General features: G+C 40.5%; 1 protein-coding gene across 3 annotated transcripts in view; it reads left to right on the plus strand.

Annotated features, from left to right (window-relative positions):
- Positions 1-21,515, plus strand: part of LOC128699335 (plasma membrane calcium-transporting ATPase 2) — a 79,992-nt gene that overhangs the window by 12,967 nt on the left and 45,510 nt on the right. For all 3 annotated transcript variants that reach the window (XM_070084929.1, XM_070084930.1, XM_070084931.1), the window contains exons 5-7: positions 2,149-2,347; positions 9,229-9,440; positions 9,612-9,766. In XM_070084929.1, coding sequence (XP_069941030.1) covers positions 2,149-2,347; positions 9,229-9,440; positions 9,612-9,766 — 566 coding nt within the window. The remainder of the gene's footprint in view (positions 1-2,148; positions 2,348-9,228; positions 9,441-9,611; positions 9,767-21,515) is intronic.

Below are 21,515 nucleotides of genomic sequence, written 5' to 3' on the forward strand. Positions count from 1 at the left end.
AGTTAGAGTAAGTAGGAAAGAGGGAGATTATTTCCCAGTAAAAGTAGGCCTTAGACAATTATGTGTGATGTCACCATGGTTGTTTAATATATTTATAGATGGGGTTGTAAGAGAAGTAAATGCGAGGGTCTTGGCAAGAGGCGTGGAGTTAAAGATAAAGAATCACACATGAAGTGGGAGTTGTCACAGTTGCTCTTTGCTGATGGCACTGTGCTCTTGGGAGATTCTGAAGAGAAGTTGCAGAGGTTGGTTGATGAATTTAGTAGGGTATGCAAAAGAAGAAAAGTATAAGTGAATACAGGAAAGAGTAAGGTTATGAGGATAACAAAAAGATTAGGTGATGAAAGATTGAATATCAGATTGGAGGGAGAGAGTATGGAGGAGGTGAACGTATTCAGATATTTGGGAGTGGACGTGTCAGCGGATGGGTCTATGAAAGATGAGGTGAATCATAGAATTGATGAGGGAAAAAGAGTGAGTGGTGCACTTAGGAGTCTGTGGAGACAAAGAACTTTGTCCTTGGAGGCAAAGAGGGGAATGTATGAGAGTATAGTTTTACCAACGCTCTTATATGGGTGTGAAGCGTGGGTGATGAATGTTGCAGCGAGGAGAAGGCTGGAGGCAGTGGAGATGTCATGTCTGAGGGCAATGTGTGGTGTGAATATAATGCAGAGACTTAAGAAATCGTAATGACACGATTGCAAATAAACCATACCCCCGGCCGGGATTGAACCCGCGGTCATAGAGTCTCAAAACTCCAGCCCGTCGCGCTAACCACTAGACCAGCTAGCCACAATAAGATTCATCCAACTAGGTATATTTCTACACCATAGGAAGGTTAGCACAGGCACCTCTGTGACCACAAATGCAAGTTTTTACAGACGAATCTCCAGCTAGCGTGGCCGTGACGAACTCTAGCTCAAGTCCCTTCACCTAGTTGGATGAATCTTATTGTGGCTAGCTGGTCTAGTGGTTAGCGCGACGGGCTGGAGTTTTGAGACTCTATGACCGCGGGTTCAATCCCGGCCGGGGGTATGGTTTAATGCAGAGAATTCGTAGTTTGGAAGTTAGGAGGAGGTGCGGGATTACCAAAACTGTTGTCCAGAGGGCTGAGGAAGGGTTGTTGAGGTGGTTCGGACATGTAGAGAGAATGGAGCGAAACAGAATGACTTCAAGAGTGTATCAGTCTGTAGTGGAAGGAAGGCGGGGTAGGGGTCGGCCTAGGAAAGGTTGGAGGGAGGGGGTAAAGGAGGTTCTGTGTGCGAGGGGCTTGGACTTCCAGCAGGCATGCGTGAGCGTGTTTGATAGGAGTGAATGGAGACAAATGGTTTTTAATACTTGACGTGCTGTTGGAGTGTGAGCAAAGTAACATTTATGAAGGGATTCAGGGAAACCGGCAGGCCGGACTTGAGTCCTGGAGATGGGAAGTACAGTGCCTGCACTCTGAAGGAGGGGTGTTAATGTCGCAGTTTAAAAACTGTAGTGTAAAGCACCCTTCTGGCAAGACAGTGATGGAGTGAATGATGGTGAAAGTTTTTCTTTTTCGGGCCACCCTGCCTTGGTGGGAATCGGCCAGTGTGATATATATATATATATATATATATATATATATATATATATATATATATATATATATATATATATATATATATATATATATATATATATATATATATATATATATACCATACACATTCCAGTTTCAAAACATAATTTCCGCGCTCTGCCTTATGATATGTTTGGTCTCTATTCTGAATTAAGATTTAAATGTCAAATCTGATTTATGCTCTCAAGATTTTTCTTGGATCCTTTATCACCAAGTCTCTCTTACCCGTTTGCTTTTTTTTTTTTTCCTGGAGAATGATTTTGTTCCCGCCTTGTCTCAAAACCTTAACTGTCCTCAGTTTTACCTTTGGCCGCAGACTGTGCAGATGTTATGGGTAAACAAACGTTAATCCAAATGAACTACTGCAAGCAATAATGAAGGAAAAATAAACGCTTTCATTGGCACAACGGAACGAAACGTTGTCCTAAACTGAACCTTGTCCTGCAATATGTGTAAACGTAATAATTATTAAGATGATTTGTTGTTGTTCACGGAGCCGTCCTGCTGCACTTATCTATCCTCAGTTTCACTTTACCCCACAGACAGTGCAGATGTTATGGGTGAACCTAATCATGGATACACTGGCATCGCTGGCACTGGCTACGGAGCCGCCCACCCAGGCCCTGCTACTCAGGAAGCCCTACGGTAGAACCATGCCTCTCCTTACCCCCATCATGCTGAGGAATATCATCGGTCAGGCCATCTTCATGGTTGCCATCGTTTTTCTACTTCTTTTCTACGGTGAGGCTTGCTGAAATGGAATAACTTTTAGAAAATATAGGTTTTTAATAGCATATTTATTCATAAAAAGTGTCTAACATTAACATAAAGTGCACTATTATATATATATATATATATATATATATATATATATATATATATATATATATATATATAAATATATATATATATAATATATATATATATATATATATATATATATATAGTACAGTGCCTGCACTCTGAAGGAGGGGTGTTAATGTTGCAGTTTAAAAACTGTAGTGTAAAGCACCCTTCTGGCAAGACAGTGATGGAGTGAATGATGGTGAAAGTTTTTCTTTTTCGGGCCACCCTGCCTTGGTGGGAATCGGCCAGTGTGATAATAAAAAAAAAAAAAAAAAATAATATATATATATATAAACACTGATCTCTGGCTGAAGGAGACTCGAACCTACGAACCTTAGAACAAGGTACGCAGTGCTATACCAAACTCACCACACTGGACCAATACCTTGGAGTCCAGCTTGCGCTAGACTTTGATCCAAGGCAGCCAGCTTTCATGGAGAAGGCTTACAGCTTTTCATGTCATCCCCTGCATGCATCAGCCTTACTAGAGATTTTAAGAATGCAAGGAATTCGCGAGAGCAGGCGAAATATACACAAACACTGATCTCTGGCTGAAGGAGACTCGAACCTACGAACCTTAGAACAAGGTACGCAGTGCTATACCAAACTCACCACACTGGACCAATACCTTGGAGTCCAGCTTCCGCTAGACTTTGATCCAAGGAAGCCAGCTTTCAGGGAGAAGGCTTACAGCTTTTCATCTCATGCCCTGCATGCATCAGCCTTACTAGAGATTTTAACAACGCAAGGAATTCGCGAGAGCAGGCGAAATATACACAAACACTGATCTCTGGCTGAAGGAGACTCGAACCTACTAACCTTAGTGTTTGTGTATATTTCACTTGCTCTCGCGAATTCCTTGCATTGTTAAAATCTCTAGTAAGGCTGATGCATGCAGGGGATGAGATGAAAAGCTGTAAGCCTTCTCCCTGAAAGCTGGCTGCCTTGGGTTCTTCCTAATTGACCAGTTTTACCTATTCGGCACGACATATATATATATATATATATATATATATATATATATATATATATATATATATATATATATATATATATATATATTTAGGAAAGAGGGAAATTATTTCCCAGTAAAAGTAGGCCTTAGACAAGGATGTGTGATGTCACCGTGGTTGTTTAATATATTTATAGATGGGGTTGTAAGAGAAGTAAATGCGAGGGTCTTGACAAGAGGCGTGGAGTTAAAAGATAAAGAATCACACACAAAGTGGGAGTTGTCACAGCTGCTCTTTGCTGATGACACTGTGCTCTTGGGAGATTCTGAAGAGAAGTTGCAGAGATTGGTGGATGAATTTGGTAGGGTGTGCAAAAGAAGAAAATTAAAGGTGAATACAGGAAAGAGTAAGGTTATGAGGATAACAAAAAGATTAGGTGATGAAAGATTGAATATCAGATTGGAGGGAGAGAGTATGGAGGAGGTGAATGTATTCAGATATTTGGGAGTGGACGTGTCAGCGGATGGGTCTATGAAAGATGATGTGAATCATAGAATTGATGAGGGAAAAAGAGTGAGTGGTGCACTTAGGAGTCTGTGGAGACAAAGAACTTTGTCCTTGGAGGCAAAGAGGGGAATGTATGAGAGTATAGTTTTACCAACGCTCTTATATGGGTGTGAAGCATGGGTGATGAATGTTGCAGCGAGGAGAAGGCTGGAGGCAGTGGAGATGTCATGTCTGAGAGCAATGTGTGGTGTGAATATAATGCAGAGAATTCGTAGTTTTGGAAGTTAGGAGGAGGTGCGGGATTACCAAAACTGTTGTCCAGAGGGCTGAGGAAGGGTTGTTGAGGTGGTTCGGACATGTAGAGAGAATGGAGCGAAACAGAATGACTTCAAGAGTGTATCAGTCTGTAGTGGAAGGAAGGCGGGGTAGGGGTCGGCCTAGGAAAGGTTGGAGGGAGGGGGAAAAAGGAGGTTTTGTGTGCGAGGGGCTTGGACTTCCAGCAGGCATGCTTGAGCGTGTTTGATAGGAGTGAATGGAGACAAATGGTTTTTAATACTTGACGTGCTGTTGGAGTGTGAGCAAAGTAACATTTATGAAGGGGTTCAGGGAAACCGGCAGGCCGGATTTGAGTCCTGGAGATGGGAAGTACAGTGCCTGCACTCTGAAGGAGGGGTGTTAATGTTGCAGTTTAAAAACTGTAGTGTAAAGCACCCTTCTGGCAAGACAGTGGTGGAGTGAATGATGGTGAAAGTTTTTCTTTTTCGGGCCACCCTGCCTTGGTGAGAATCGGCCAGTGTGATAATAATAAAAATAATATATATATATATATATATATATATATATATATATATATATATATATATATATATATATATATATATATATATGTATATATATATATATATATATATATATATATATATATATATATATATATATTATATATATATATATATATTATTAACACATAGGCCGATTTCCACCAAGGCAGGGTGGCCGGAAAAAGAAAAACTTTCATCATCATTCACTCCATCACTGTCTTGCCAGAAGGGTGCTTTACACTACAGTTTTTAAACTGCAACATTAACACCCCTCCTTCAGAGTGCAGGCACTGTACTTCTCATCTGCAGGACTCAAGTCCGGCCTGCTGGTTTCCCTGAATCCCTTCATAAATGTTACTTTGTTCACACTCCAACAGCATGTCAAGTATTTAAACCCATTTGTCTCCATTCACTCCTATCAAATACGCTCACGCACGCTTGCTGGAAGTCCAAGCCCCTCACACACAAAACCTCCTTTACCCCTTCCCTCCAATCATTTTTAGGCCCACCCCTACCCCGCCTTCCCTCCATTACAGATTTATACACTCTCGAAGTCATTCTGTTTTGTTCCAGTCTCTCTACATGTCCGAACCACCTCAACAACCCCTCCTCAGCCCTCTGGATAGTAGTTTTGGTAATCCCACACATTCTCCTAATTTCCAAACTACGAATTCTCTGCATTATATTCACACCACACATTGCCCTCAGACATGACATCTCCACTGCCTCCAGCCTTCTCCTCGTTGCAACATTCATCACCCATGCTTCACACCCATGCAAGACTGTTGGTACAACTATACTCTCATACATTCCCCTCTCTGCTTCCACGGACAAAGTTCTTTGTCTCCACAGACTCCTAAGTGCACCACTCACCCTTTTCCCCCTCATCAATTCTATGATTCACCTCATCCTTCATAGACCCATCTGCTGACACGTCCACTCCTAAATATCTGAATACATTCACCTCCTCCATACTCTCTCCCTCCAATCTGATATCCAATCTTTCATCACTTAATCTTTTTGTTATCCTCATAACCTTACTCTTTCTTATATTCACTTTTAATTTTCTTCTTTTACATACCCTACCAAATTCATCCACCAACCTCTGCAACTTCTCTTCAGAATCACCCAAGAGCACAGTGTCATCAGCAAAGAGCAACTGTGACAACTCCCACTTTATGTGTGATTATTTATCTTTTAACTCCACACCTCTTGCTAAAACCCTCGCATTCACTTCTCTTACAACCCCATCTATAAATATATTGAACAACCACGGTGACATCACACAGCCTTGTCTAAGGCCTACTTTTACTGGGAAATAATCTCCCTCTCTCCTACATACTCTAACCTGAGCCTCACTATCCTCGTGAAAACTCTTCACTGCTTTCAGTAACCTACCTCCTATACCATACACCTGCAACATCTGCCACATTGCCCCCCTATCCACCCTGTCATATGCCTTTTTGAAATCCATAAATGCCACAAAAACCTCTTTACCCTTATCTAAATATTGTTCACCTATATGTTTCACTGTAATCACTTGTTCCACACACCCTCTACCTTTCCTAGAGCCTCCTTTATCATCTACTATCTTACTCTCCGTCTTACTCTTAATTCTTTCAATAATAACTCTACCTTACACTTTACCAGGTATACTCAACAGACTTATTCCCCTATAATTTTTGTACTCTCTATTATCCCTTTTGCCTTTATATAAACAAAGGAACTATGCATGCTCTCTGCTAATCACTAGGTACCTTACCTTCTTCCATACATTTATTAAATAATAGCACCAACCACTCTAAAACTATATCCCCATCTGCTTTTAACATTTCTATCTTTATCCCATCAATCCCAGCTGCCTTACCCCCTTTCATTCTACCCAGTGCCTCACGAACTTCCCACACACTCACACCCTTACTCTTCCTCACTCCTACAAGATGTTATTCCTTCTTGCCCTGTACACGAAATCACAGCTTCCCTATCTTCATCAACATTTAACAATTCCTCAAAATATTCCCGCCATCTTCCCGATACCTCTAACTCTCCATTTAATAACTCTCCTCTCCTATTTTTAACTGTCAAATCATTTTGTTGCCTAGGCTTTCTCAACTTATTAATCTCACTCCAAAACTTTTTATTTTCAACAAAATTTGTCGATAACATCTCACCCACTCTCTCATTTGCTCTCTTTTTTAGATTCTTCTCTTCTTGCATCACTTCCACTTTGTAAAAACCTCTCATATGCTAACTTTTTCTCACTTACTACTCTCTTTACATCATCATTCCACCAATCGCTCTTCTTCCCTGCCGCACCCACTTTCCTGTAACCACAAACTTTTGCTGATCACTCTAACACTACATTCTTAATTCTACCCCATACATTTTCGACCTCATTGCCTATACTCTCACTAGCCCATCTATCCTCCAGTAGTTGTTTATATCTTAACCTAACTGCCTCCTCTTTTAGTTTATAAACCTTCACCTCTCTCTTTCTTGTTGCTTCTATTTTCCTTGGATCCCATCTATCTTTTTCCCTTACTGTAGCTACAACTAGAAAGTGATTTGATATATCTGTGCCCCCTCTATAAAAATGTACATCCTCTTTTTCTTAAAATACATATTACCTATAACTAAACCCCTTTCTATACAAAGTTCAATCAAAGGGCTCCCATTATCATTTATACCTGGCTCCCCAAACTTGCTTACCACACCCTCTCTAAATATTTCTCCTACTTAAGCATTTAGGTTCCTTACCACAATTACTCTTACACTTGGTTCAAAGGTTCCTATACATTCGCTTAACATCTCCCAAAATCTTTCTCTTCTCTAAACTCCTCTCTTCTCCAGGTGCATACACGCTTATTATGACCCATTTTTCACATCCGACCGTTATTTTAATCCATATAATCCTTGAATTTACACATTTATATTCCCTCTTCTCCTTCCATAAGTAGTCCTTCAACATTATTGCTATCCTTTCCTTGGCTCTAACTCTCTCAGATACTCCTGATTTAATCCTAATTATTTCTCCCCACTGAAACTCACCTACCCCCTTCAGCTTTGTTTCGCTTAGGGCCAGAACATCCACCTTCTTTTCATTCATAACATCAGCAATCATCTCTTTCTTATTATCCGCATTACATCTACGCACATTCAAGCATCCCAGTTTTATAAAGTTTTTCTTTTTCTCATTTTTAGTAAATGTGTACAGGAGAAGGGGTTACTAGCCCATTGCTCCCGGCATTTTAGTCGCCTCATACGACACGCATGGCTTACGGGGAAAAAAGTCTTTTCCACTTCCCCATGGACAATAGAGAAAAAAAGAACAAGAGCTATTAAGAAAAAGAGGAAAAAACCCTAGATGTATGTATGTATCTATACATGCATGTGCTTGTCTGTGAAGTGTGACCTACGTGTAAGTAAAAGTAGCAAGATATACCTGTTATCCAGCGTGTTTATGAGACAGGAAAAAAGACACCAGCAATCTTACCATCATGTAAAACAGTTACAGGTTTCTGTTACCCAGTCATCAGGCAGGACGGTAGTACTTCCCTGGGTGGTTGCTGTCTACCAACCTACTACTGCTATATATATATATATATATATATATATATATATATATATATATATATATATATATATATATATATATATATATATATATATATATATATATATATATATATATATATATATATATATATATATATATATATATATATATATATATATATATATATATATATATAATCGGTGATACGTAACAACATGTACCTTATATGCCACCTTCATATCAACAATGTATCTCTTAAATCTTCTGTACCATATTATGTAATAAAATATTCCTATTGGTAAAAAAAAATATATTAAAAGATGGGGTGGTAGGGGAAGTGGAATATTCAAACGGCTTCAGGAAGAAATCCAAATATTCTTCCTTGAAGCCTTTTTATCCACTTCTCCGAGGCTATGTGTCCCACAATTTACACCAAAGGTGGACCCCATCCTGTAAATATATATATATATATATATATATATATATATATATATATATATATATATATATATATATATATATATATATATATATATATATATAATATATATATATACATATATATATATATATATATATATATATATATATATATATATATATATATATATATATATTATATATATATATATATATATTTATATATATATATATATATATATATATATATATATATATATATATATATATATATATATATATATATATATATATATATATATGTCGTGCCGAATAGGTAAAACTGGTCAGTTACGAAGATCTCATTTAAAATTAAGTCCTTTCTAAAAAAAATTCTTATACATTTAAAGATATATTTTTTTTAATTTATGTTAATACAAAATTAAATATTCTACGAGCACATCTACTTTGAAAATATAACTGATGGCATCTCTCGTTTGCCATGTTTGATGGTAAACTACTGCGTTGATTATCATGTAGGTCATCGTCTGGTGGACATTGATGATGGTCTGTACGCTAAGCTGGGCGAGCCTCCATCACAACACTTCACACTCATCTTCAACACTTTTGTCATGATGACAGTCTTCAATGAGATCAACGCTCGTAAGATCCACGGAGAACACAATGTCTTTCAGGGCATTACCAGCAACCCACTCTTTTACGGCATCTGGATAGTCACTATAGCGGGACAGGTTGGTAAGAGTGAGAAAATCCTAAATAGTATAAATATACATGAATAATTCACATTTTTGAAGAAGTACATAGACATTACAACTTAAATTGTACTTGACTGAACTTGGATTGGATTTATCACTTCCCCATTAATATAATAAAAGTAATAATTACCAATATTATTCTGGCAGATCATGATTGTTCAGTTGGGAGGGTACGCCTTCAGCACGGCAGCACTGACGCTGGACCAGTGGCTATGGTGTGTGTTTTTCGGCATCCTGACGCTGCTGTGGGGTCAAGTCCTCACCACCCTCTCCAGTATCTTCGTCTTTATTATGGGTGTGAGGTGAGGAAGGAAGCTTGGACCTACACGAGTGTTACTTTGTCTGACAATCACCAGGGCTTGAGCTCATAAAACTGAAATTTGCAGTTTTCTTGCTGGGTGGGCAATGGCATCAGTCGACACGTAGTAGCAGAATGGGACTTTATGAAATATTTGTTAAAGCCTCATTATGGTGAAACATCTAAAAATAGAGATTCTTCATGCTTAAAGTATATTTTAATTGCCAATAACATTGCTAACTAATGAAAATATACCTAAGCCATTATTTTTGGATACATCTTTAAGATTTTAGAAATCAAATTATAACAAAATTTAATGTATAGTTATTAGACGAGGCTGTTGACTGTGACTGGTAACAGTGGGAAGTATTCCAGTTTTTTGGATTCAATAAGAGCTCTTCTTTACTTTTTAACATCTGTTGTACATTGTTAAAGTCTTTTCCCATAATCCGTGGGTCGCCAGTTTAGTCCCACGTTAGTCTTCCCTTTCAGATAGTCGCAGTTCACCAAGGAATGAAATTTCATTTAGTTTTAACATAAATGCTAGGGCAAGAATTACGTTACTTAGTCACACGAGTTGACACCGAGAGCAGTGTAAGACAAGACTGGTGGTAATGGTGTCGCCTATCACAATACACTGGTTTCAGCAAATACTTTTGTTTAAGGCTATAGGTTGCTGGGTCATTCTTACATTTCTTCGATTTTATGTATAATTAGAACCATCCCTCCCTAAGATTCGCTGGGGTTACGCTCATTCAAATCTTGTGATTCTAGAATCTGCAAATATTAAACATTTATCTGCATAATAAATAATGCTTCATTCTGGACTCATTTTGTATTTCAGACGACTTATCTCTCGAAATATTAATCTAATTTGGTTAATATTTTCCTTCATAAAAAAAGAAGGCTCAGAAAGTTAGTTAGTTAGTTTAATATCTTTATTATGCACCCTATACCCATCCTGTGGGCGGTAGTCAAAATATTACAGAGGTACATAATGGGTCCAGGGACTGGGCCTCAAAGTTTTGATAGCTGAGCAAGTTACAAAGGTAATGAACTCACAGTTTACAAAGGTAATGAAATGACAATTTACAAAGGTAATGAACTCCAGGTAGGTCTGGTCACAATCATGACAAGTTACAAAGGTATTTACAGATTACAGAGATACGTAATGGGTCCAGGGACTGGGCCCCCAAAGTTTTGATAGCTGAACTAGGTATAAAGGTAATGAACTCACAAGTTACAAAAGTAATGAATCCTGTAAGTATCGTTACTTAAGAACATAAGAACATAAGAAAGGAGGAACACTGCAACAGGCCTACTGACCCATGCGGAGAAGGTCCATGTCCCCCCCCCACGGGTTAGACCAATGACACACCCCCGGATTACTCCGATGACCCATCCAGTCTGATCATCTCCACTCAAGGATGGAGTACTGCACCAGACCCAGTAGCACAAGCTAGTCAGGTCTAACTCACACCCACCCACACCCACTCATGTATTTATCTAACCTATTTTTAAAAGTACACAACGTTTTAGCCTGAATAACTGTACTCGGGAGTTTGTTCCACTCATCCTCAACTCTATTACCAAACCAGTGATTTCCTATATCCTTTCTGAATCTGAATTTTTCCAACTTGAAATCATTGCTGCGAGTCCTGTCTTGGCTGGAAATTTTCAGCACGCTATTTACATCCCCTTTATTTATCCCATACCCCCGGCCGGGATTGAACCCGGCCGGTCAGTCAGTCCCTTTATTTATTCCTGTTTTCCATTTATACACCTCGATCATATCCCCCCTAATTATACGCCTTAGAGAGTGCAGATTCAGGGCCCTCAGTCTATCCTCATAGGGAAGATTTCTGATACATGGGATCATCTTTGTCATCCTCTTCTGTACGTTTTCCAGAGCATTTATATCCATTCTGTAATACGGTGACCAGAACTGAGCAGCATAGTCTAAATGAGGCCTAACCAAGGATATATAGAGTTGAAGAACAACCTGAGGACTTCTATTATTTATACTTCTAGATATGAAGCCAAGAATTCTGTTAGCTTTATTGCGAACACTAATGCACTGTTGTCTTGGTTTTAGATTACTGCTAACCAGAACTCATAAATCCTTTTCGCAATCAGTAATATTAAGATCTACATTATTTAGTTTATATGTGGCATGGTTATTTACCTGTCCAACATTTAGAGCTTTGCATTTGTCGATATTAAACTGCATCTGCCATTTCTCCGACCATTGCATCAGTCTATTCAAATCATCCTGGAGTGCTCTAGTGTCCTCATTAGAATGAATTGGACGGCCTATTTTGGTGTCATCAGCAAATTTGCTTATGTTGCTATTTATTCCTTCATCTATGTCGTTTATGTAAATTGTGAACAACAACGGGCCCAACACTGACCCCTGAGGAACACCGCTTGTGACGTGCCCCCATTCTGATTTCTCCCCATTTATGCAAACTCTCTGCTGTCTATTTGTCAGCCATGCCTCTACCCAGGAAAAAAATTCTCCTCCTATTCCGTGTGCCTTAAGTTTCCTCAAAAGCCTTTGGTGTGGAACTCTATCGAAAGCCTTACTTAAATCCATATACACAATATCATATTCATTACCATGATCTACCTCCTCAAACACCTTAGTGAAAAAAGCTAGTAAATTCGTAAGACAGTAACGCCCCTTTGTAAAACCGTGTTGAAATTCATTAATCAATCTGTGCCTGTCAAGATGGCTACAAATTGCTTCGGCAATTATTGATTCCATAAATTTTCCCACTATGGAGGTAAGGCTTATTGGTCTATAGTTCGAAGCCAAGGACCTGTCACCTGCCTTGTAAATAGGTATTATATTTGCCATTTTCCACTTATCAGGCACTATGCCAGTTTGTAGTGATATGTTAAAAAGATTAGCCAAAGGTATGCTAAGTTCCTCTTTACATTCCTTTAACACCCTTGAAAACAGTTTATCAGGGCCTGGGGATTTGCTAGGTTTTAGTTTCTCTATTTGTCTGAGGACCATGTCATTAGTTACCACAGTCGTACATAGTTTATTATCATCCGATCCACAAAGGAGGAGACCAAACAGAGTTGAATAACTATAGGCCAATATCCAACTTACACCCTCTCTCAAAAATCTTCGAAAAATTAACTCATAAACGAATCTACTCCTACCTTATCTCCCAAAACATACTCAACCCCTGCCAATTTGGATTCAGGCCTAATAAAAATACTAATGATGCTATTATACACATGCTAGAACATATATACACTGCAATAGAGAAAAAAGAAGTCCCACTGGGGATCTTCATTGACTTACGTAAAGCTTTTGATACAGTTGACCATGACTTGCTCCACGTAAAATTGTCACACTATGGTATAAGAGGGCACTCCCTCAACTACCTCAAGTCTTACCTCAGCAACAGAAGCCAATATGTGTACGCAAATGGGGCAAACTCTTCTGCACAACCAATTACAGTTGGTGTCCCACAGGGAAGTGTCCTTGGCCCTCTTCTCTTTCTCCTATACATAAATGACCTTCCAAATGCTTCGCAATTACTCAAACCCACACTATTTGCAGATGACACTACATACGTCTTCTCTCACCCGAGCCCAGTCACGCTAGCCAATACTGTAAATACCGAATTACAGAAAATATCTACCTGGATGAGGACTAACAAACTTACACTAAACATTGACAAAACCTACTTCATTCAGTTTGGTAACAGAGCTACAGATGTCCCTCTTAACATAATGATAAATGGATCACCTATCACAAAACTAACAGAGGGAAAATTCTTAGGAATCCACCTTGATAATAGACTCAAATTTCATACACATATACATCAAATTTCTAAGAAAATTTCCAAGACTGTAGGCATACTATCGAAGATACGGTACTATGTTCCACAGTCAGCCCTCCTGGCCCTATATCACTCTCTTATTTACCCCTATCTCACCTATGGAATTTGTGCATGGGGCTCAACAACAATTAACCATCTCAGACCACTAATTACCCAACAAAAGGCTGCAGTTAGAATGATAACAAATTCTCACTACAGGCAGCACACTCCACCAATATTCAATACACTAAACCTACTCACCATACAAAACATCCATACTTATTACTGCACCTATTACATACATAGAACACTTAACTCTGATATTAACCCTCCCCTCAAACATCTCCTTGCCAACCTCAACAGAACACATGACCATAACACAAGGCACAGATCACTCTTTGATGTTCCTCGTGTCCATCTCACACTATGCAAAAACTCAATGCACATAAAAGGCCCTAAAATCTGGAATTCATTACCTGTAAATATAAAAGAAACACAACCTGTTTATAAATTCAAGTCTCTTCTCAAAGATTACTTACTCACCCAAAACCAAATAAATACTGAATAACTGAACATTATAAATTGTATATCTTAAATGTTTCTCACAATTATATCACATAAATGTTAAACCTAAAACCCAATCTAACTTTATTATTTTTTAAATGCACTACCAAACAGAATCACTACCTAACTGAATGCAACCATATGACCTGTCTTTGTAATACTCACTTGTGCTTTATAGTTATCTGTTTACATTAATGTTTTATCACTGATTTCATCATTGCTTAGTAGCAGCGCTGTATAGTCCTTGTGGCTTAGCGCTTCTTTTTGATTATAATAATAATAATAATCATTGCTTAGTTAATCTTAAGTTAATTTTAAGCCAGCCCGTAATGCTATGCATAGTATAAGTGGCTTTGGCATACTGCTCTTATCTGTATTTTTTTGTACCTCTGTATGTGTGCACAAATTGGAAATAAATAAATAAATAAAATAAATCCTGTTCTACATAATCTATTATTTCAGGAATATCGCTAGTATTTTCCTGGGTGAAAACTGAGAGGAAGTAGGTATTTAGAATTTCACACATATCCTTATCACTATCAGTGATGCGACCAGAGTTACTCTTAAGTGGGCCAATCTTGTCCCTAATCTTACTTCTGTATACCTGAAAGACCCCTTTTGGGTTAGTCCTTGAATCCCTTGTGACCTTAGCCTCATAATCCCTTTTTGCTTTTCTTATTCCTTTCTTTATTTCTCTCTTTAATTGAATATATTGATTTCTTAACTGCCCATTCCCTCTTTTGATACGCCTATATATGCCTCTCTTTTGACCAGTGAGATGTTTTAATCTATTGTTCATCCATTTGGGATCATTTTGGTTAGATCTAATTTCCCTACTCAGAACAAAAGTTGTCTGGGGAGCTAGAACTATGCTCTGAAAAATGTCATATTGGCAACCAAGATCACCTACCTGACCCATAGTCAGGACATCCCAATTTAGCCCACCCAGGTAATTTTTCAGTCCCATGAAGTCGGCCAAGTGAAAATCTGGGACAGAGATTTGATTGCAGTTATCTGGGTAATTCCATGATATATTAAAACTAAGTGATTTGTGATCACTTTCCCCAAGCTCATCGTTAACCTTAAGATTATTAATTAGTGAATCTTTGTTGGCAAGAACCAAGTCAAGCAGATTGTTTCCTCTAGTTGGTTCTGTCACAACTTGTTCTAAAAAGCAATCCTGAACCATATCAAGAAAGTCACTAGACTCAAGATTTCCTGTCATATTGTTCCAATCAATTTGTCTGAAGTTAAAATCTCCCATTATCACAGTGTTTTCATATCTAGATGCCTTATGAATTTCGTCCCATAACAGCTTACTGCCCTCCCTATCAAGGTTTGGGGGCCTATAAATCACACCCAAAATTAATTTGTCATGTCCCTCTAGAAACTGTAGCCAAACAGATTCTGAATTCGATGTTTCTAATTTTATATCATGTCTAAGACAACAATTTAAATTTTCTCTGACATACAACGACACTCCACCACCCTTCCTGCTGACCATATCAGTGTGGAATAGTTTATAACCCTGTATGTTGCATTCAGAAGGCATTTCTCTATCTTTCAGGTTGAACCAGGTCTCTGTTATACCAATAATATCTATATTACCTACACTTGCAAGTAATCTTAGCTCATCTATCTTATTTCTTAGACTCCTACTATTTGTATAATAAACCTTAAGGGAGCTAGTCACTCGTTGCCCTCTACTATCCCTCTTTGTTTGTTGATCAATTGATTTGCCATTACTAGCAACTTTATTTTGAATATTGTCTTTTAAACATATCCCTGAGGTATCCCGGTAATAACTGCTGTTTTTAACCCTAATGCTGCAGCCTGATTGTTTCCCACAAACACCCATACCTCTATAATCTATCAGTTTAAATTCCTAGACAAGTCATCAATTACCCTCTCAATTGAATTGGCTAATGCAACCACTCCATCCCCAGAGAGATGAACCCCATCCCTTGCATACATATCACGTTTGCCAAAGAATAGGTCCCAGTTATCAATGAATGGGATTGCAAGTTCCTTGCAGTACCTGTCTAGCCAGCAAATTATATCAATTGCCCTAGACATCCATTCATTGCCCACTCCCTTTCTAGGCAAGATGCTACATATGACTGGGATCCCTCCCTTAGACCTAACTACTTCTATGGCTTACCTGTACTTAACCAGCAGCTCCTCTCTCCTGCCCTTCCCAATGTCATTACCCCCAGCACTAAGACAGATAATGGGCTTGTTCCCACTACCTGCCATAATATTATCCAACCTGCTGACTATGTCACCAACACCAGCTCCAGGAAGACACACTCTCTGTCTGACCTTTCTGTCTCTGTTACAAAATGCACGGTCCATATATCTTACCTGAGAATCGCCTACTATTAAAATATTCTTACCTTGATTAGCAGGGGAATCAGTGGTACCTTCAACCTCACTAACCACTGAAGTACACTCGTCTTGGAGAACAGAGAATCGATTTCCTACCTTCACATCTTCTCTGTTAACTCTCCTCATCTTCCTTCTTCCTGAACTGTGAACCACTTGCCACTTAGAGTGGCTGCCACTATCACTGTTGGCGACCATTCCTTCCTTACCAGCTAAATCCTTCTCACACTCGCTCCCAAACTCATCTATGCGAAGCTTCAGCCTCCTATTTTCCTCCTGAAGTAGAATCTCCTTCAACACTTGAACCTGAGATTCTAAAGCACTACAACAAGCCATGGTGCTTGGTAACAGCCCACGCTAACTCCCAAGAGCTTAGGCAGGTATGACCACAGGTGACCACTGACCAAATTATAGAGTAATAAGCAATTCACACTTCCACAACCGGTCACAACTGTAATGAGTTATTGGTGCAAATATTGATTGTTGAGACATACACACTCACACACAAACACACACACACACACACACGCACACACACACACACACGCACACACGCACACACACACACACACACACACACACACACACACACACACACACACACACACACACACACACACACACACACACACAATATGACACACACAGTAGGGACACCGAGTGCGCGAGTCACGCCTTCCGTGCTCTGCGAATATAAGTGATTTTGAGTTCTACCCAAGTGTTCTGCAAGGGTTGCAAAGTGTGTTAGGGTAGTGAACAATCCTAGAAGCGATTTACAATCAGCCTGAGCCACATAAGTGTGGGGAGAGCCACAATTTTGTAAGTGATCTAGAAAGTAAAACGTGGTGGCGCAGTCAGAGTGAGCAGGCTAGTGTGGGTGGTAAGGCGACGTTGTCACGTGTCACCCAAGAAAGATAATAAAGTGAAACAATCGTGTGTCCAGTGAGAGAAATACAGTGAATAGGGTACATTATTAACGAGAAGAAATTGAGGTGGATCTACGCCAGGACGTCACATCGAGCTGGACAATCTACAGGCTGCTACAGCTGCATTGCAAGTACTGTATTCACCTATGGGTGGTTGTGTGGGTGTTCCAGGGTTCCAATTAACCTCCAAGCTGATTGTGAATGGTCTCTCATAGCACGATAAAGAATAGGCACTCAAGTATTTAATAAGGAATAGCAGTTGGTAATTCATTGAACAAGGCGAGTAACTTACTGTAAGCTAGGTGGCAGGACAAGCTTTTAAGGGCAACATTGTAAGTAGGTGTGGGTCAAGTCCCAGGAGGGTGGGGGTCAGGTCACAAGAGGTTGTGGTCACAAGAGACCACTGAGACTCCACATTACACTCCAACGCACAAGCACCTACTTTTCAGACACATAATAAACCCACACATAATTACACACACACACACACACACACACACACACACACACACACACACACACACACACACACACACACACACACACACACACACACACACACACACACACACACACACACACACACATATCCAGACTCCCACATACACTCCCCCCTCCCCACTGACATCTCACTCCTTCCCCTGATCCCACCCCTCCCTCTTTCACCCTCCCCTTCCCCACCTCTCCCCTCCTTCCCCCTCTCCCTCTCCCACTCACCCACTTGCTTCTCCCTCCTTCCCACTCCCCATATTCCCCCCTAAATCCTCCTCCCCACTCCTCCCCCACATAGCCACCGTTCCTCCCCTACCTCCCCCCCCCCACACTCTGACATACACACTACTAACCTAACACACAGAATTACATAGGTTTCCCACTCTGAGGCAATCAGGATAAAACAAAAATGGGTTGCCAGAGAGCAGGAAGAAAAATCAAAGGACAGGAGGAGGAAGCTGCAAAGGAAGATTGGGCAGCAGAGCTCATAAAAAGGGAACAGGAATGGGAAAAGAAACTAGAAGAACTTAGCATGAGAATGGAAGAGAGGATAGATATGGAAAGCAGGAAGTGGGAGGTGCAAGTCAAAGCAGCAGAGGCTAGGATACAGAGTTTAGAAGAGGAACTGAAAAATCTGAAACAGCCTAAAGAACTAAAGAATATTTTGGGATTGACATCAGAGACTGCTACCTCAGTCACAAATAAGAGGACTGTAGGGAAAGAAGGAGCAAAACTGCATGTAGAAGCTCTATCAGAGGAGACTGTAGTAAATGAAAGAGCTAAGCTATATGTGGAGGCCCTAACAGACCACAGCAGAGCCCAGGGAAAGCCGAGAAGGGAAAATGACAGGCCACTGAGCCCAAGCACATTAGCTAGTGAAACTGAAGAAATGAAAGCTGCAATGGAGAAAATCAAATTGAATGAGGGGATACACAAGGATATGCAGTGGGAGACTGAAAGGGTGAGGTCAGTCTTTGTGTATGGGCTCCAGGAAGTTGAAGGGGAAACATATGAAGCAAGAAAACAAGGGGAAAAAACGCAATTGAAAGCATCATAAAAGCAATAGGAGAAGACAACATGACCCAGCTGGAAAATTTTCGGAGAATAGGGGGGTTTGTAAAAAAAAGAACCCAGTCAGTGAAAGTGACCTTCAAGGCAGAATTGACTCGGAACAGGATCCTGCAGGAGAAAGCACGATTAAGGGACATGCCAGAATACAGGAAGGTGTATCTCGACCGTGACAGAACACAAGAAGAAAGGCAGAAACTGAGATAGATGGTACAAAGGCGAAAGGAGGAAAGAGAGGGGATGGAGAAGACAGACAGGAGATCCCAGACCCAGGAAGAAGATCAAATACAGCCTCCCTAACAACTTCCTATAGAAGTCTCCCAACCAGGTCAACCCCAGTGCAACCAAACACTCTAAACCAAAACACCCATGCCACATCCAATGCCCCCACCCACTGCATTACAGACTCCACCCCCATAGCAACCACCCATAGTTCCTTATCAGGTCTCCCACTTCCCCAACCCCAATATACCTCCCAGACCACAGTCTTAGAAAAGAAGTTGAAGGTGTGGTATACAAATGCAGATGGAATAACAAATAAGTATTAGGAGTGGCATGAAAGAATCAAGGAGACATCCCCAGACATAATAGCACTCACAGAAACAAAACTCACCAGAATAATAACAGATTCAATCTTTCCATCCGGCTATCAAATCCTCAGGTAAGACAGAGGGAGGAGAGGGGGAGGAGAAGTTGCACTGCTCATTAAAAACCAGTGGGGGGTTGAGAAAATGGAAGGAATGGATGGCACGGGCAAAAGGGACTTCTTAGTAGGAACAATCCAGTCTGAGGGACATAAGGTGATAACTGCAGTAATGTACAACCCACCACAGAACTGCAGGAGGCCAAGAGAAGAATACGATGAGAGCAACAGCCAAGGTAGCCAGGAGAGCACACATGGGAGGAGCAAAGTTACTAGTTATGGGTGATTTCAATCACAAGGAGATTGACTGGGAAAACCTGAAGCCCCATGGGGGTCCCAAAACATGGAGATCCAAGATGATAGATGTGGTACTGGAAAACCTCATGCATCAACATGTTAGAGACACTACCAGAGAGAGAGGAGAGGATGAACCAGCAAGACTGGACCTTGTATTCACCTTGAGTAGTTCGGACATCGAGGATATCATGTATGAAAGGCCCCTGGGAGCTAGTGATCATGTGGTTCTGTGCTTCGACTACATAGTTGAGCTCCAAGTGGAGAGAGTAGCAGGAATAGGTTGGGAAAAACCAAACTACAAAAGGGGGAACTACTCAGGCATGAGGAACTGGGAGAGGGAACTGACGGGAAAACCAGTACAAGAAATGATGGACTATGTGGCAACATTACACATATAACCCGCACATAAAAGAGAGAAGCTTACGACGACGTTTGGGTCCGACTTGGACTGAAGGCAGAGGAGAGGCTTGTTCCCAAGGGAAACAGAAATAATGGGAATAACAGAACGAGTCCTTGGTTCACCCAAAGGTGTAGGGAGGCAAAAACTAGGTGTACTAGAGAATGGAAAAGGTACAGAAGACAGAGAACTCAGGAAAATCAAGAGATTAGCCGAAGAGCCAGAAACGAATATGCACAGATAAGATGGGAGGCTCAGTGACAATATGAAAATGACATAGCATCGAAAGTCAACACTGACCCGAAGCTGTTGTACAGCCACATCAGGAGGAAAACAACATTCAAGGACCAGGTAATCAGATTGAGGAAGGGTGATGGGGAGTTCACAAGAAACGACCGAGAGGTATGTCAAGAGCTCAACACAAGATTTAAAGAAGTATTTACAGTGGAAACCAGTAGGACTCCAGGAAATCAGAGCAGGGGGGTGCACCAGCAAGTGCTGGATGAGGTACATATAACCAAGGAGGAGGTGAAGAAGCTGCTATGCGAACTTGACACCTCAAAGGCGGTGGGACCAGACAACATCTCTCCGTGGGTCCTTAAAGAGGGAGCAGAGATATTGTGTGAGCCATTAACAAAGATCTTCAACACATCATTTGAAACTGGGCAACTCCCCGAGGTATGGAAGATGGCAAATGTAGTCCCAATTTTTAAAAAGGGAGACAGACATGAGGCACTAAACTACAGACCTGCATCACTAACGTGTATAGTATGCAAGGTCATGGAGAAGATCATCAGGAGGAGAGTGGTGGAGCACCTGGAAAGAAACAAGTGTATAATTGACAACCAGCATGGTTTCAGGGAGGGAAAATCCTGTGTCACAAACCTATTAGAGTTTTATGACAACCTGGAGTTTACCTGGAGAGAGTTCCGGGGGTCAACGCCCCCGCGGCCCGGTCTGTGACCAGGCCTCCTGGTGGATCAGAGCCTGATCAACCAGGCTGTTGCTGCTGGCTGCACGCAAACCAACGTACGAGCCACAGCCCGGCTGATCAGGAACTGACTTTAGGTGCTTGTCCAGTGCCAGCTTGAAGACTGCCAGGGGTCTGTTAGTAATCCCCCTTATGTGTGCTGGGAGGC

The sequence above is a fragment of the Cherax quadricarinatus genome, chromosome 14, assembly GCF_038502225.1.
Source record: "Cherax quadricarinatus isolate ZL_2023a chromosome 14, ASM3850222v1, whole genome shotgun sequence".
In the NCBI taxonomy this organism is placed as follows: domain Eukaryota; kingdom Metazoa; phylum Arthropoda; class Malacostraca; order Decapoda; family Parastacidae; genus Cherax; species Cherax quadricarinatus.